Genomic DNA, 16,699 nt, shown 5'->3' with positions numbered 1-16,699 from the left:
TTTAGGATGGACTGGTTGGATCTCCTTGCAGTCCAAGGGATTCTCAAGAATCTCCAACACAGTTCAAAAGCATCAATTCTTCGGGGCTCAGCTTTCTTTAAGTCCAACTCTCACATCCATACATGACTACTGGAAAAACAATAGCTTTTAGAAGACCTTTGTTGCCAAAGTAATGTCTCTGCTTTTTAATATGCTATCTAGGTTGGTCATAGCTTTTCTTCCAAGGAGCAAGTGTGTTTTAATTTCATGGCTGCAGTCACCATCTGCAGCGATTTTGGACCCCCCAAAAATAAAATCAGCCACTGTTTCCACTGTTTCCCCCTCTATTTGCCATGAAGTGATGGGACAGGATGCCATGATCTTAGTTTTCTGAATGTTGAGCTTTAAGCCAACTTTTTCACTCTCCTCTTTCACTTTCATCAAGAGGCTTTTTAGTTCTTCACTTTCTGCCTAAGAGTGGTGTCATCTGCATATCTGAGGTTATTGATATTTCTCCCAGCAATCTTGATTCCAGCTTGTGCTTCATCCAGCCCAGCATTTCTCATGATATACTCAGCATATAAGTTAAATAAGCAGGGTGACAACATACAGCCTTGACGTACTCCTTTTCCTATTTGAAACCAGTCTGTTGCTCCATGTCCAGTTCTAACTGTTGCTTCTTGACCTGCATACAGATTTCTCAGGAGGCAGGTCATGTGGTCTGGTATACCCATCTCTTTCAGAATTTCCCACAGTTTGTTGTGATCCACACAGTCAAAGGCTTTGGCATAGTTAATAAAGCAGAAGTAGATGTTTTCCTGGAACTTTCTTGCTTTTTTGATGATCCAACAGATGTTGGCAATCTGATCTGTGGTTCCTATGTCTTTTCTAAATCCAGCTTGAACATCTGGAAGTTCATGGTTCATGTATTGCTGAAGCCTGGCTTGGAGAATTTTGAGCATTACTTTACTAGCATGTGAGATGAGTGTAATCGTGAGGCAGTTTGAGCATTCTTTGTCATTGCCTTTCTTTGGGATTGGATTGAAAACTGACCTTTTCCAGTCCTGTGGCCACTGCTGAGTTTTCCAAATTTGCTGGTATATTGAGTGCAGCACTTTCACAGCATCATCTTTCAGGATTTGAAAGAGCTCAACTGGAATTCCATCACCTCCACTAGCTTTGTTCGTAGTGATGCTTTCTAAGGGCCACTTGACTTCACATTCCAGGATGTCTGGCTCTAGGTGAGTGATCACACCATCATGATTATCTGGGTCATGAAGATCTTTTTTGTACAGTTCTGTGTATCCTTGCCACCTCTTCCTAATATCTTCTGCTTCTGTTAGGTCCATACCATTTCTGTCCTTTATCGAGCCAATCTTTGCATGAAATGTTCCCTTGGTATCTCTACTTTTCTTGAAGAGATCTCTAGTCTTTCCCATTCTGTTGTTTTCCTCTATTTCTTTGCATTGATCACTGAGGAAGGCTTTCTTATCTCGTCTTGCTATTTTTGGAACTCTGCATTCAGATGCTTATATCTTTCCTTTTCTCCTTTGCTTTTTGCTTCTCTTCTTTTCATAGCTATTTGTAAGGCCTCCTCAGACAGCCATTTTGCTTTTTTGCATTTCTTTTCCATGGGGATTGTCTTGATCCCTGTCTCTTGTACAATGTCACAAACCTCTGTCCATAGTTCATCAGGCACTCTATCAGATCTAGGCCCTTAAATCTATTTCTCCCTTCCATTGTATAATCATAAGGGATTTGATTTAGGTCATACCTGAATGATCTAGTGGTTTTCCTCACTTTCTTCAATTTAATTCTGAATTTGGCAACAAGGAGTTCATGATCTTAGCCACAGTCAGCTTCCGGTCTTGTTTTTGCTGACTGTATAGAGCTTCTCCATCTTTGGTTGCAAAGAATATATCAATCCGATTTCAGTGATGGCCATCTGGTGAGGTCCATGTGTAGAGTCTTCTCTTGTGTTGTTGGAAGAGAGTGTTTGCTATGACCAGTGTGTTCTCTTGGCAAAACTTTGTTAGGCTTTGCCATTCTTCATTTTTTATTCCAAGGCCAAATTTGTCTGTTACTCCAGGTGTTTCTTGACTTTCTACTTTTGCATTACAGTCCCCTATAATGAAAAGAACATCTTTTTTGGGTGTTAGTTATTATTCTCAGTTAAATAAATCAAAGAATGGTAAACATCATATTACCTAAATTATATGAGAAATCTAAAAAATCAAACAAATACCCAAGCTCATGAATACAAAAACAGATTTCTTGTTGCCAGAGTAAGGGTTGATGGAGTGGGAAAATGGGTGAAGGGAGTCTAAAAAAACTAACTTCTAGTTAAAAAAAAAAAAAAGTCGTGGAGATACAGTGTTCAGCAAGGTGACTATAGTTAATAACTATACTGTATATTGAAAGTCACTAAGAGAGTTATCTCAAAAGTTACTATCATAAGAAAAATTTTTTTTCTTAACTACATATAGTGACAGGTGTTAATGAGATTTATTGTAGTGATCATTTCACAGTGTATACAAATATTGAATCATTATTTTGTAAACCTAAAAAGAATACATATAATGTTGCATGTCAGTTGTATCTCAATTTAAGAAGATGCTGTTAAGAAAATGAATAGACTAATCACTGACACTAATAGACTAACCCTGCTTATTTAACTTATATGCAGAGTACATCATGAGAAATGCTGGGCTAGAAGAAGCACAAGCTGGAATCAAGATTGCCAGGAGAAATATCAATAACCTCAGATTTGCAGATGACACCACCCTTATGGCAGAAAGTGAAGAGGAACTAAAAAGCCTCTTGATCAAAGTGAAAGTGGAGAGAGAAAAAGTTGGCTTAAAACTCAACATTCAGAAAACAAAGATCATGGCATCTGGTCCCATCACTTCATGGGAAATAGATGGGGAAACAGTGGAAACAGTGTCAGACTTTATTTTTGAGAGCTCCAAAATCACTGCAGATGGTGACTGCAGCCATGACATTAAAAGATGCTTACTCCTTGGAAGGAAAGTTATGACCAACCTAGATAACATATTGAAAAGCAGAGACATTACTTTGCCAACAAATGTCCGTCTAGTCAAGGCTATGGTTTTTCCTGTGGTCATGTATGGATGGGAGAGTTGGACTGTGAAGAAAGCTGAGTGCCGAAGAACTGATGCTTTTGTTTTTTGTTTTTTGTTTTTTTTAAATATTCAGAAAATTTTATTTGTTTTTCAGGACTAATCCTTTATAGAAAACTATCAGAATATCTTCCTGGTATATCTGAAAAATAATAGAAATATCTTAAATTCAGTACATTAGAGATTTTTTTTTAATGTGTGGATTCCTTGGAAACACTTTTAGCTATAAGAAAATATAAGGTAGAATTCTATGGAGTTTGTGTTTTCTTCAAAGGTGAAATTTTCTAGGTCATATACGCTAAATCTGCTTTTTTACAAATCAGTTGTATTTATTTTGGTCACATCATGTGGCTTGTGGGTTCCAAGTTTCCCCACCAGGGAACGTACCCAGCCATTGGCAGTGAAGTGTGGAGTCCTAACCACTGGACCCACCAGGAAATTCCCAAATTGTTTTTTTTGTTTGTTTGTTTTTTGTTTTTTTAATTTTATTTTATTTTTAAACTTTACATAATTGTATTAGTTTTGCCAAATATCAAAATGAATCCACCACAGGCATACATGTGTTCCCCATCCTGAACCCTCCTCCCTCCTCCCTCCCCATACCATCCCTCTGGGTCGTCCCAGTGCACCAGCCCCAAGCATCCAGTATCGCGCGTTGAACCTGAACTGGCAACTCGTTTCTTACATGATATTCTACATGTTTCAATGTCACTCTCCCAAATCTTCCCACCCTCTCCCTCTCCCACAGAGTCCATAAGACTGTTCTATACATCAGTGTCTCTTTTGCTGTCTCGTACACCAGGTTATTGTTACCATCTTTCTAAATTCCATATATATGCGTTAGTATACTGTATTTCTGTTTTTCCTTCTGGCTTACTTCACTCTGTATAATAGGCTCCAGTTTCATCCACCTCATTAGAACTGATTCAAATGTATTCTTTTTAATGGCTGAGTAATACTCCATTGTGTATATGTACCACAGCTTTCTTATCCATTCATCTGCTGATGGGCATCTAGGTTGCTTCCATGTCCTGGCTATTATAAACAGTGCTGCGATGAACATTGGGGTACACGTGTCTCTTTCCCTTCTGGTTTCCTCAGTGTGTATGCCCAGCAGTGGGATTGCTGGATCATAAGGCAGTTCTATTTCCAGTTTTTTAAGGAATCTCCACACTGTTCTCCATAGTGGCTGTACTAGTTTGCATTCCCACCAACAGTGTAAGAGGGTTCCCTTTTCTCCACACCCTCTCCAGCACTTATTATTTGTAGACTTTTGGATCGCGGCCATTCTGACTGGTGTGAAATGGTATCTCATAGTGGTTTTGATTTGCATTTCTCTGATAATGAGTGATGTTGAGCATCTTTTCATGTGTTTGTTAGCCATCTGTATGTCTTCTTTGGAGAAATGTCTATTTAGTTCTTTGGCCCATTTTTTGATTGGGTCATTTATTTTTCTGGAGTTGAGCTGTAGGAGTTGCTTGTATATTTTTGAGATTAGTTGTTTGTCAGTTGCTTCATTTGCTATTATTTTCTCCCATTCTGAAGGCTGTCTTTTCACCTTGCTAATAGTTTCCTTTGATGTGCAGAAGCTTTTAAGGTTAATTAGGTCCCATTTGTTTATTTTTGCTTTTATTTCCAATATTCTGAGAGGTGGGTCATAGAGGATCCTGCTGTGATGTATGTCGGAGAGTGTTTTGCCTATGTTCTCCTCTAGGAGTTTTATAGTTTCTGGTCTTACGTTTAGATCTTTAATCCATTTTGAGTTTATTTTTGTGTATGGTGTTAGAAAGTGGTCTAGTTTCATTCTTTTACAAGTGGTTGACCAGATTTCCCAGCACCACTTGTTAAAGAGATTGTCTTTAATCCATTGTATATTCTTGCCTCCAAGAAGAAGTAAAACTCTCACTATTTGCAGATGACATGATCCTCTACATAGAAAACCCTAAAGACTCCACCAGAAAATTACTAGAACTAATCAATGACTATAGTAAAGTTGCAGGATATAAAATCAACACACAGAAATCCCTTGCATTCCTATACACTAATAATGAGAAAACAGAGAGAGAAATTAAGGAAACAATTCCATTCACCATTGCAACGGAAAGAATAAAATACTTAGGAATATATCTACCTAAAGAAACTAAAGACCTATATATAAAAAACTATAAAACACTGGTGAAAGAAATCAAAGAGGACACTAATAGATGGAGAAATATACCATGTTCATGGATTGGAAGAATCAATATAGTGAAAATGAGTATACTACCCAAAGCAATTTATAGATTCAACGCAATCCCTATCAAGCTACCAACAGTATTCTTCACAGAGCTGGAACAAATAATTTCACAATTTGTATGGAAAAACAAAAAACCTCGAATAGCCAAAGCGATCTTGAGAAAGAAGAATGGAACTGGAGGAATCAACCTACCTGACTTCAGGCTCTACTACAAAGCCACAGTTATCAAGACAGTATGGTACTGGCACAAAGACAGATATATAGATCAATGGAATAAAATAGAAAGCCCAGAGATAAATCCACGCACATATGGACACCTTATCTTTGACAAAGAACTGATGCTTTTGAACTGTGGTGTTGGAGAAGACTCTTGAGAGTCCCTTGGACTGCAAGGAGATCCAACCAGTCCATTCTGAAGAAGATCAGCCCTGGGATTTCTTTGGAAGGAATGATGCTAAAGCTGAAACTCCAGTATTTTGGCCACCTCATGCAAAGAGTTGAGTCATTGGAAAAGACTCTGATGCTGGGAGGGATTGGGGGCAGGAGGAGAAGGGGACAACAGAGGATGAGATGGCTGGATGGCATCACTGACTGGATGGACGTAAGTCTGAGTGAACTCCGGGAGTTGGTGATGGACAGGGAGGCCTGGTGTGCTGCGAATCATGGGGTCGCAAAGAGTCGGACACGACTGAGCGACTGATCTGAACTGAACCTCTGAGAATATACACACACATACACACACCAAGAAATAATATACAGAATAGGTATATAATTTAGAATATATAAATAGAACTCACATATCAAGAAGGTACAAATATATAAATAACTTAAACAATAAAAAGGCAAACATCCCTTAAAAGGTAGATTTCTTACAAAGCTAAACATAGTCTTACCATATGTCCAGCAATTGCACTGTTTGGTATTTACAGAAATGAATTGAAAATATAAATCCAAACAAAAATCTGCATGTGAATGTTTATAGCAGTATTATTCATAATTGACAAAACTTGGAAGCAACCAAATGCCCTTCCATAAATGAGTGAGATATACAGACAATGTAATATTATTTAGCAATAAAAAGAAATGAGCTATCAAACCATGAAAAGACATGGTAGAACTTTAAATGCATACTGCTAAACCAATCTGAAATGGCTATAAACTATATGATTTCAACTATATGACTGTTTGGAAAAGGCAAGACTGGAGATGGTAAAAAAGATTAATGGTTGCCAAGGGAAGGTTAGGGGCTAAGAATAAATCAACTGAGTGCCGAGGTCCAGCCCCGGCTGATCCAGGGTATTCGAAGGGTGACGGCATCGGCGACCTATTCAAATGGTAATTAGAAATATAAAGAGTAATAGAATGAGGATAGCTCAGTAGGAAAATGCAGTGGAGAAAAGAGGCTGAGTAGCTTGGTTTACGCGGAAAATCAATATAACCCGTGACACCAGGTTAGCTCTGACCACGGAGGCCGCAGGCGCCCTCTCGAATAGCGGAAGGTGCCCCACCTTAGACACCTTCTCGAGTGGGTCTTAGAAGCCCAGGCAAATAAATGGTCGCAGAGGATATCCGCGCTTCAGATGGAGACTTCAGCCAGAATGTGAAAAGAATGACATGGGGAGACCAAGTTTGGTGAGCAAGGCCCATAGCTTTATTTTTAACAGGGGCTTATATACCCTAAGTTACACATAGAGGATAATAGGGGATGCAAAGTCAGCAGTCTTTGACCATTATAAAAAACCAGGGTTTCTTTCCTGCAAATTTATTGTATACAAATGGTTTAGGTGATTTACATCATCTTCTGGCCAGAAGGCCTATTAACATTTTATGACTCTTGACAAGGACTTATCAACAAAGACTTATTTTCTCTAAGAGTAATTATTTTAAGGTTTGGCCCCATCTTCCGAAGATAAAATTGCATTCCTATAGGGTGGATGTGTAATGGGTTTACAACAAAGGAAAGATTTTATTACCTTAAGGGTCTAAAGTTACTAACACCAAGGCCACTACTTATTTTTTCTACATACCAACTATATTAATTAATACACATTCAAGGATACAATTCAGGGGATGTGAAAACGTGGCAACAAGCATTGGCTCATCAATGAAATCCTTTACTAGTTTATTCTGACAGTTTCTAACTCTCTGAGAGGCTCTAAGCTATTTGAATATCTTAAGCTTCCCGTGCCCCTCGAGGCTGGGAGACTGTAAACAATCTTATGCCTAGCTGTAGGAGTCCGGGTAAACTTGTCAGGCGACTTAGAGAGCCCATCTGAGGGGTTTGGATTTAAACACTCCTAATTGCCCAGGAACTTTATTAATTGGAGCTGTAAGTTAACTCTTTGACAGAGAGAGCGAGATGGTGGTGGGGGACAGCCCCCAGTAAAGTCAGAGGTGAGAGCACAAAGCAATAAAGTAGGCAGACTCTGGTTTTTTTGGGGGGAAGATGCTTGAGAATATCCAGGGGGACTCCTGAGGCTCGATCCCGCCTTTGCCTATGCCGAGCCTCCTTCCTCATGACCTTTGTCACGAGTGGAATGCCTCACCGGCTCCCAGCAACTGAGCATTGAGGATTTTTTGTGAGTGAAACTATTCTGCATGATTATATGATGATGGATACATGTCATTATATCCTTCTCAATACCCATAGAATGTACAATACAAAGAATGTAGTGTAATGTAAACTGTCAGTCAGTCAGTTCAGTTGCTCAGTTGTGTCCAACTCTTTGCGACCCCATGGACTGCAGCACACCAGTCCTCCCTGTCCATCACCAACTCCCGGAGAATGCTCAAACTCATGTCCTTGGAGTCAGTGATGCCATCCAACCACCTCATCCTCTGTCGTCCCCTTCTCCCGCTTTCAATCTTTCCCACCATCAGGGTCTTTTCTAATGAGTCAGTTCTTTGCATCACGTAGCCAAAGTATTGGAATTTCAGCTTCAGCATCAGTCCTTCCAATGAATATTCAGGACTGATTTCCTTTAGGATGGACTGGTTGGATCTTCTTGCAGTCCAAGGGACTCTCAAGAGTCTTCTCCAACACCACAGTTCAAAAGCATCAATTCTTCGGGGCTCAGCTTTCTTTAAGTCCAACTTTCACATCCATACATGACTACTGGAAAAACCATAGCCTTCACTAGATGGACATTTATTGGCAAAGTAATGTCTCTGCTTTTTAATATGCTGTCTTAGTTGGTCATAACTTTTCTTCCAAGGAGCAAACGTCTTTTAATTTCATGGCTGCAGTCACCATCTACAGTGATTTTGTAGCCCCCCAAAATAAAGTCTGTCATTGTTTCCACTGTTTCCCCATCTATTTGCCATGAAGTGCTGGGACAGGATGCCATGATCTTAGTTTTCTGAATGTTGAGTTTTAAGCCAACTGTAGACTTTAGTTAATAATAATGTATCAGTACTGGCTCATCCAGAGAAGGCAATGGCACCCTACTCCAGTACTCTTGCTTGGAAAATCCCACGGACGGAGGAGCCTGGAGGGCTGCAGTCCATGAGGTTGCTAAGAGTCGGACACAACTGAGCGACTTCACTTTCACTTTTCACTTTCATGCATTGGAGAAGGAAATGGCAACCCGCTCCAGTGTTCTTGTCTGGAGAATCCCAGGGACAGAAGAGCCTGGTAGGAGGCCATCTATGGGGTCGCACAGAGTCAGACACGACTGAAGCGACTTAGCAGCAGCAGCAGCAGCATCAGCATTGGCTCATCAGTTGCAGCAAATACACCACTCTATGGCAAGATGTTAATGTAAAAGGACTTTGTGGAGGGCATGTGAGGAGGAATATGGGGATTCTATGCATAATTTTTCTGTAAATCTAAAACTGTGCTAAAAACTAAAGTTTATTCACTTAAAAAATACTGATTGAGATTTTCCCAGTCTAATTTGGCACTATTTTGAAACTCCCTTAATTTGCTCAAATATCAATTCACTATTTCTCAAAATTCCAAGTGTGACAAGTGGCTAAGAGTGTAGATAATGGTTCTCAAACTTATATCGGTGCCAAAAAGTCGTTCATATAACATGCAGTAACTCAGTGAACATCTAAAGCAAACCTAAAATTCTCTAATCTTTGAGAAAAAAGAATATATTTTCATAGTAAAAAGTTACTGCTCAATATCATATTGAATTTTTTGATTTCTCAGTAACTGTTCTGCAAATTGTAATAATTTACCCTTGGGAAAACTAATGTGCACAGATCTGGTTTCCACTAGAAGAAATTATGGACAATATCCAGTCCTGCTAATTGACTTCCTTTCTAATTGTATGAACTATTTTTAACTCTCTGTATTAAGAAATGAAGAAATGGTGACAATTCAAAAAGACTATTAACTTCCTGTGTGCTTCAATCTCTTGCAGCTGCTGCTGAGTGAAGTGTGCAACTGAGCAGGTACCTAGAAAACCTGTTCTCCAAAGCCTAGCAACTGGTTCCAGTTTGCTTGCAAATCTTCCTTCCTCTATCTCCAGTTTCCTTTTGAATGATTTTCATTCACATTTTTTATTTCCTCCTGGTCTCATTTTCATTATTTCAATTGTATTGTGAGGTAAATTTATCTTCAAAGAGCACTTATCTTTACTAAATTTATCTGTGAAGGGGCTTCAATTTTCCATTCTTTTTCTCTCCAAAATTAGATTCCTGGAAATAAAAATTTATGTCTTAGCTATTTCATTCCAACAAACCACAATATGGCAGAGCAAGCTATCTTTATGTTTGGAAAGAATTGAATATCAAGTCTTAAAAATTAAAATTACTAAAAAAAAGTTTATTGAGTACTCCTTATGTGCTAGAGCATGGTCTGATGTTTTCCATTTATTACTTCACTTAATCCTCACAACAACGCTATAAGGTAAGTACTATTATCATCCTTATTTTACAGATGAGGAAACTGAGGAAAAGAGAAATGAAGTAACTCACCCAAGGACAACCTAACTAATAAATCAAGGAGATGGAGATTTGGACCCAGGTAGTCTGGTCCCAGAATCCATGCTTTTAGTTATGACATTATACTATTTATGAAATTGTTCTTATATTATTTTTCTTATTTCTTCCACTAATTTCAAATTTTTCTTAGAAATTAGAAAATCCATAAACATTTCTTGTAAAATATAGGAAACAAGAGGTAATATTTAGGGAAAATATAAAATCATCTGAAACCCTACAAACTAAAGATCTTGCAGTATATAGTCTAAATATTTCTATACATGTTTACTTTATATGCAGTGTTTTGTACTCTATAATCTCTTTTAACTTAATGACAAATTATGTATTTTAGGTTAGTTTATCAAAACTTCTAATTTATTATATGTACATCAAAAATGTTATGATAATAAATCCAAAGGTATTTAAAAGTTCTCATCCTTATTTATGTAGCAAATTGCCTTTTACAGGAACCTTGCTTATCAAAACTGTACTGTTCTTTTGAATTGTTGATCAAATATCTGATAATGTTTTTCTGCTCAGCAATATTTCTATACTATGTTTTATGTTAATACTCCACTATAACTGGAGGGAAATTGTCAGATACTCTGTAGTACCTATAAACGTTTTGTTTGAGGCAAAAGAGAAAGGTATCTTTCTAGTTTTATTGTATTAGGTATAGAATCTAATTGGAAGTGTAGGGTGTTGAGATCACTCTGAGAGGCACATTACAGGAAAGTGGCTCGTTTTCAGATTGTCCCATCAGTGTACAAGTATCAGTGAATTCAATTCCTGAAGTCATTTACTGGAGATTTGCTCCAAATTCATCACAGGGGCTTCAAGGCCCCTGATTTTGCTTATTAATCACTACCATAAGGATGTTAGTGAAGATTATCCTTTAGTAGTTCCAAATTGTGCCATAAATAGGGCTACATATTGGGGCATACAAAATCAGCTAACAGTTCCTTTCCTTGAAAATCTTAGCTGAAAATAGAGAACTAATATACAAGAAATTCTAATATATCTTCTTATAAAGAATACATAAGATATAACTAACAATAGTTTATAGAGAGAAGCTATTTACTCTGGTTACAGTCTTCAATAAATTTTCCAGAGTAGGTGACATTTAATGTATGTCTTGAAGAATAAAGGGAAAAAGGACAAATAAATTCCATATGTCATGGTATTTTTTCACATTTATCTGTCTTTGCATATGTTTTTATTTGGGTTATTCCTGGTCATCACAAAGCAGAACCATTAAGGCTTTTGAGACTTTGGTTGACATTCTAACTCTGCCAGTTAGGAGCTATATAAACCAGAGCAGGCTATCAAATAATGGTGATGAAATGTATTTGCCTATAAAGTGGGAGAAGTATAACTTATTTCTTATAATATTATGAGGATTTGAGAGGATATGGGTAAAACTATCTAGCACAAATGTTGCTTCCCTTTTCCCTTTAGGCATCACGTTAACATTGAGTGCAGGAACAAAGGGGCCAGGAAAAGAGCTTCTACATACGAAGCTTTGTATTTTAACCTGGGAAAGAAAACTTTGCCCAGAAGACCTTATTCTATATGTCATTATACAAATATAGGTTACATGTTCTTCATAAACCAGCTCATGGCCAAGTGACATTGGATTATAATGCTTCATCTGGGGATGAGAATAAGGATATACCCTCTTTCAAAATTAAGAAATCTCTACCAAATACCTAAATAGGTAGATGTTCCATTATCCAGAAATGGGGAGGGAAAAGGCTTTGGGATGGGCAACATATATAGTAATTAATTGGAGATGAAGGAAATGGGTTGATTGATGCTTCTAGATCCATATGGAAATCTAGTATACTTGGAGGTGCTGGCTTTGAAAAGCAGTTCTTGGAGCATGTACTCTGAAAGTTCTGTAGCTCATGATTCAAGTTCTGGCTTTGCCACTTCTCTTTCTGGGGCTCAGTTTCCTCACTGGTGAAATGGGTATAATAAAACTGAATATATCTTAAGGAGACATTAGGAGGTTTGTACTCCCAATGTACTTTGATGATGTACTTACAATTACCTGAGTGTAGAAGACATTCAAATGTTAGCTGTGATCATAGCTGATTCTTAATTATCATCATTATATTTACCATTATTTACACTCAGCCAATATTTTATTTTTAGTTTCTCATTAATTAACATATTTATTAAAAGTGGTCATGGGCCAAAGAAGATATCATACCATAAACCAAGTATTATAATTATTAAGTCCTGTGCACCTGAGCTCCATTTAAATTTTAAAAGCCGACAGTAAGGACTGATTAAATATGTTCTAGTGTTTTTGTCTTGGTGATCTTAATAAGCTCAAAGAAGTTTGAGAATATTAATGGACTAAGAAATGTTTAGTTTAGAGCATACAGAATTAGTGTGAAAGTTGTATTAAACTATTAATACAATGATTAATACTTGTAAAACAGAAGAGGTGATGGTTATTTTGTGTGAGAACACTTAGGCAATGGTCAGAAAAACGATCTAAAAATTTTTTTTTGAGAAAAAATAAATTAAAAAGAGATTAACTATGGAATGTTAACTCTTTTGGGTTCTATCTGCAAAATTTACAGTCACAATTTTACCTTCAGATATCATCTATAGTACAATGAATTTGTTGCTAACCTTATTTCTTCCAAATTCTTAAGCTTCTCCTCTCAATCAAGTATATCTAATTTAATTATCAATAAAACAGACAATCTATGTCTGAACCAATGATACCTACTCTTTTTAATTTTTATCCTCAGGTCACTTGAAAATCAGCTTTTCTGTCCCTGTCAGTGGGGGGACTAAATGACTCTATGGTCAATGAGTTTGTGTTATTGGCCCTTTCTTGCTCTTGGGAGAAAAGGCTTTTTCTTATTTTGCTATGTTCTTTGCTCTACTTAGGGGTCATCTTGGGAAACCTGTTTATTTTCTTTTTAGTAATTTTTGATTCTCACTTACATTCTCCTATGTACTTCCTACTCGCCAACCTGTCCCTCATTGATGTGGGCCTTTCCTCTACCACAGTCCCCAAGATAATCACAGACCTCTTAAATGAAGACAAAATAATATCTTTCCAAAGTTGTATGACACAGATATGTTTCATCCACACCATAGGAGGAGTGGAGATGGTGTTACTTATAGCCATGGCATTTGACAGGTGCACAGCAATATGTAAGCCTCTTCACTACTTGAAAATCATGAACCCTAAAATATGTGTTTCATTTGTAATCACTGGCTGGATAATTGGGGTGATCCATGCTATGTCTCAATTTTTATTTGTTATAAAATTGCCATTCTGTGGGCCTAATGAAGTAGACAGCTTTTATTGTGACTTTCCTAAGATTATAAAGCTTGCATGCACAGATGGAGCCAAGCTTGAGTTTATTGTTACTGCCAACAGTGGCTTCATGAGCATGGGCACCTTCTTCCTGCTGATCCTTTCCTACTCCTTCATTTTGGTCACTGTCTGGAAACGTTCTTCAGGAGACTTGTCCAAGGCATTTGTTACTTTGTCAGCTCACATCACTGTGGTTTTTTTGTTTTTCACTCCATGCATGTTTCTCTATGTCTGGCCTTCTCCTCCACCATCACTTGATAAAAATCTGTTCATTGTTGACTTTGCTATTACCCCTGTGTTGAATCCTGCCATCTATACACTGAGGAACAAAGACATAAAAGTATCAATAAAAAGATTGCTCAAAAAGATATTTTATTCCAGATTTTGTTGACCACAGCACTTTTTTGAAGCTTGAAAACTGCATATCCAGTTGGCCCATCTCCACTTAGGCACCTCAGACTTATCATTCCCAGAATAGACTCATCATCTGCCATCCTATATCTGCTACTACTTTGTCTGTGGAGTATAAGACCATTGTCATCATGGGAAATGTAAATATATTATACTAAGAATTGATATCCTTACAGAGAACAGCATGATCTGACAAAAAAAATTTTGAATTTTGGGTTATTTTTCAAATAAAAAGATATAATGATATTGCTTCTGTTATTCATGAGGTATAAAAAATAACCTGTAAATGTGTTGTGATTAATGTTAAAAATCACCACATTGAATTGCTATATATATAGTTGCAATGATTTTACTTATTATTTAAAAGAGACAAAATTTGAGAATGCAAGTAGTTTATTTGGAAAGGTTTCCTAGAACACAATTGTTCAGAAGTGGGAACATGAAACAACAAAGAGAAGATGCCAATAAAGGGTATATTAATTGGTATCCTACTACTATACACAAGTGGGGAGAAATCCTGCTGTGACTCTCTAAAAAACTGTATAGACTCTATGACTTACAGTTGTCCCACCTGAGATGCAAGGAAGCTGTTTATTTCTGTACTAGTATAGCTCTCATAGGGACTTCCCTGTAGCTCAAACAGTAAAGAATCTGCGTGCAGTGCAGGAGACCAGAGTTCGATCCCTGGGTCAGGAAGATCCTCTGGAGAAGGGAATGGCAATCCACTCCAGTATTCTTGTATGGAGAATCCCATGGACATAGAAGCCTGGTGGACTACAGTTCATGGAGTTGCAAAGAGTCAGATATGACTGAGCAACTAACACACACATAGCTCTGAGGCATTAACTCCATGGCATTTCTAGGCTTCCCCACACAGTGGGTTGAACAATTTGATAGCCAGGAAAATGTCTTCAGGTAGAATGTTTCTGGAACTCATAGTGTTGCAGAAACCAGTAATCGAGAAAACAAGAACCACACTCGGAGAGTTGGAGAACTTAGGTTTATTACGTCAGTAGGCCCAGAGGAGCTAACACTCTAAGTTCTGAGCCCCGAACAAAGGGGTTACAAAGTTTTTATAGACAGACTATAGTGGGCAACCCTAGATGTTAATAGGCTGGTTTGAACTAAGGGTCTTCACGCGCATGGGAACAGCAGTCAAGATGGGGATGCCTGACCTTTACACAGACAGGCATGATTAAGTAGGTTTGCAGGGGCTGGGCAATAGCAAAGAGCAGGACAAGGGTGAGTAAGATAAGCTCCAGTTCCTAGTATTGTAAGTCCCCACTTTCTGAGACTGTGTGGACCTCCAGACTTTGCAAGGAGCAAGCTGAATTACAGAGGCAGAATGAGCAGGATGTTATATAAAATTTTAACTTTTCCTCTTCAGTAATAGAAAACAATGTACATTCTTGGAAATATTAAGTGCAGAGGGACATGCATGAGGTGTTAAGAGCATCAGATGTCTTGCTTAGAGGCATTCACATCCCATATAAGTTCACCCCATCATTAATTTTTCAAACACAAGAGTGTAAATGGAACAAGTGTTAATTTGTCTGTCATTGCACATGCACCTAGGATGGTATTCATCATCATCTTTAATTTTTTTAATGAAGCATAGTTGATTTACAACATTACATATTACTTTCAGTGTACAGCATAGTGCTTCAGTATTTATGCAGGTTACACTCCATTATAGGCTATTACAAGATATAATGGCTATAATTCCTTGTGCTGTACAGTATATTCTTATTGTTTATCTATTTTATACAAAGTAGTTTGTATCTGATATCCATCAACTTCCTCCTCAACAACCCTTTCTAGATCATCCTTACAATTATCCATCACTTTTGCTGATCGAGATTACTTGCCCAGACTCATATCTTCCTACTTGAGCAGTCTAAGGCCAAGTCCCTAATCTTCTCAGACTGTAATTTCTACAGCTGCTCATTTAAAGTTATCATCCATTACTTTTGATGCAAATGTAGCAGCAACTATATTTATTCATGATAATGAAGGTTAATTATCCCTAGAGTGATAGAAACTTGTTTCATTGTCTGATGATCTACTGACACAAGAAAATCAAAATGACCAGAGAGCTACCAAAATTTTAGGTTTATTGGAATCCTTACTCTATCCTCAGAAGGAGCATTTTCCCAACCATGTAGAGCTCAAAGTTGTAAGTTCAGAAAGCTCAAGTTATCCAATGAAGTGATGGTGAATAAATCCACTCACCATCTACCTTGGGTTCCCAAACCTATGCATTCTGGGGCACAATACTTTATAATATCTAATGGTTCAAAGTTAAAGCTCAGAGTGCCATTTCCAAACTGACTAACTTGCATCTTAACCTATACCTTTAAAAAGTAATTCCCACATTCTATGAGCTGACAACTTCTGTTCACTGAAGCACCAGTGGATCACTTGATTGTGTGCTTGTTTCTACTTTTTTTCTTGTCAATATATTCCTTTGTCCTAAGCAATGTTATGAAGGACATTAAGAATTTTATGTGTTTTTGGATCACCTAATGTCCAAGGTCCATCTAGTCAAGGCTATGGTTTTTTCAGGGTCATGTATGGTTGTGAAAGTTGGACTGTGAAGAAAGCTGAGTGCCGAAGAATTGATGCTTTTACACTGTGGTGTTGGAGAAGACTCTG

General features: G+C 37.6%; 1 protein-coding gene across 1 annotated transcript; it reads left to right on the top strand.

Annotated features, from left to right (window-relative positions):
• Positions 1-11,698: 11,698 nt before the first annotated feature.
• LOC147364871 (olfactory receptor 4F15-like) lies at positions 11,699-14,024 on the top strand. Its single transcript, XM_086319047.1, has 2 exons — positions 11,699-11,702; positions 13,090-14,024. Exons 1-2 carry the CDS (start codon positions 11,699-11,701, stop codon positions 14,022-14,024), a joined length of 939 nt encoding a protein of 312 aa, XP_086175173.1.
• Positions 14,025-16,699: the final 2,675 nt, after the last annotated feature.

Source organism: Bos grunniens, chromosome 10, assembly GCF_055505025.1.
Source record: "Bos grunniens cultivar Pamir isolate PY7600 chromosome 10, Bosgru_T2T1.0, whole genome shotgun sequence".
Lineage (NCBI taxonomy): Eukaryota > Metazoa > Chordata > Mammalia > Artiodactyla > Bovidae > Bos > Bos grunniens.
Note: the sequence above shows the minus strand (reverse complement) of the source record. Positions and strands in the feature narration are given on the sequence as shown.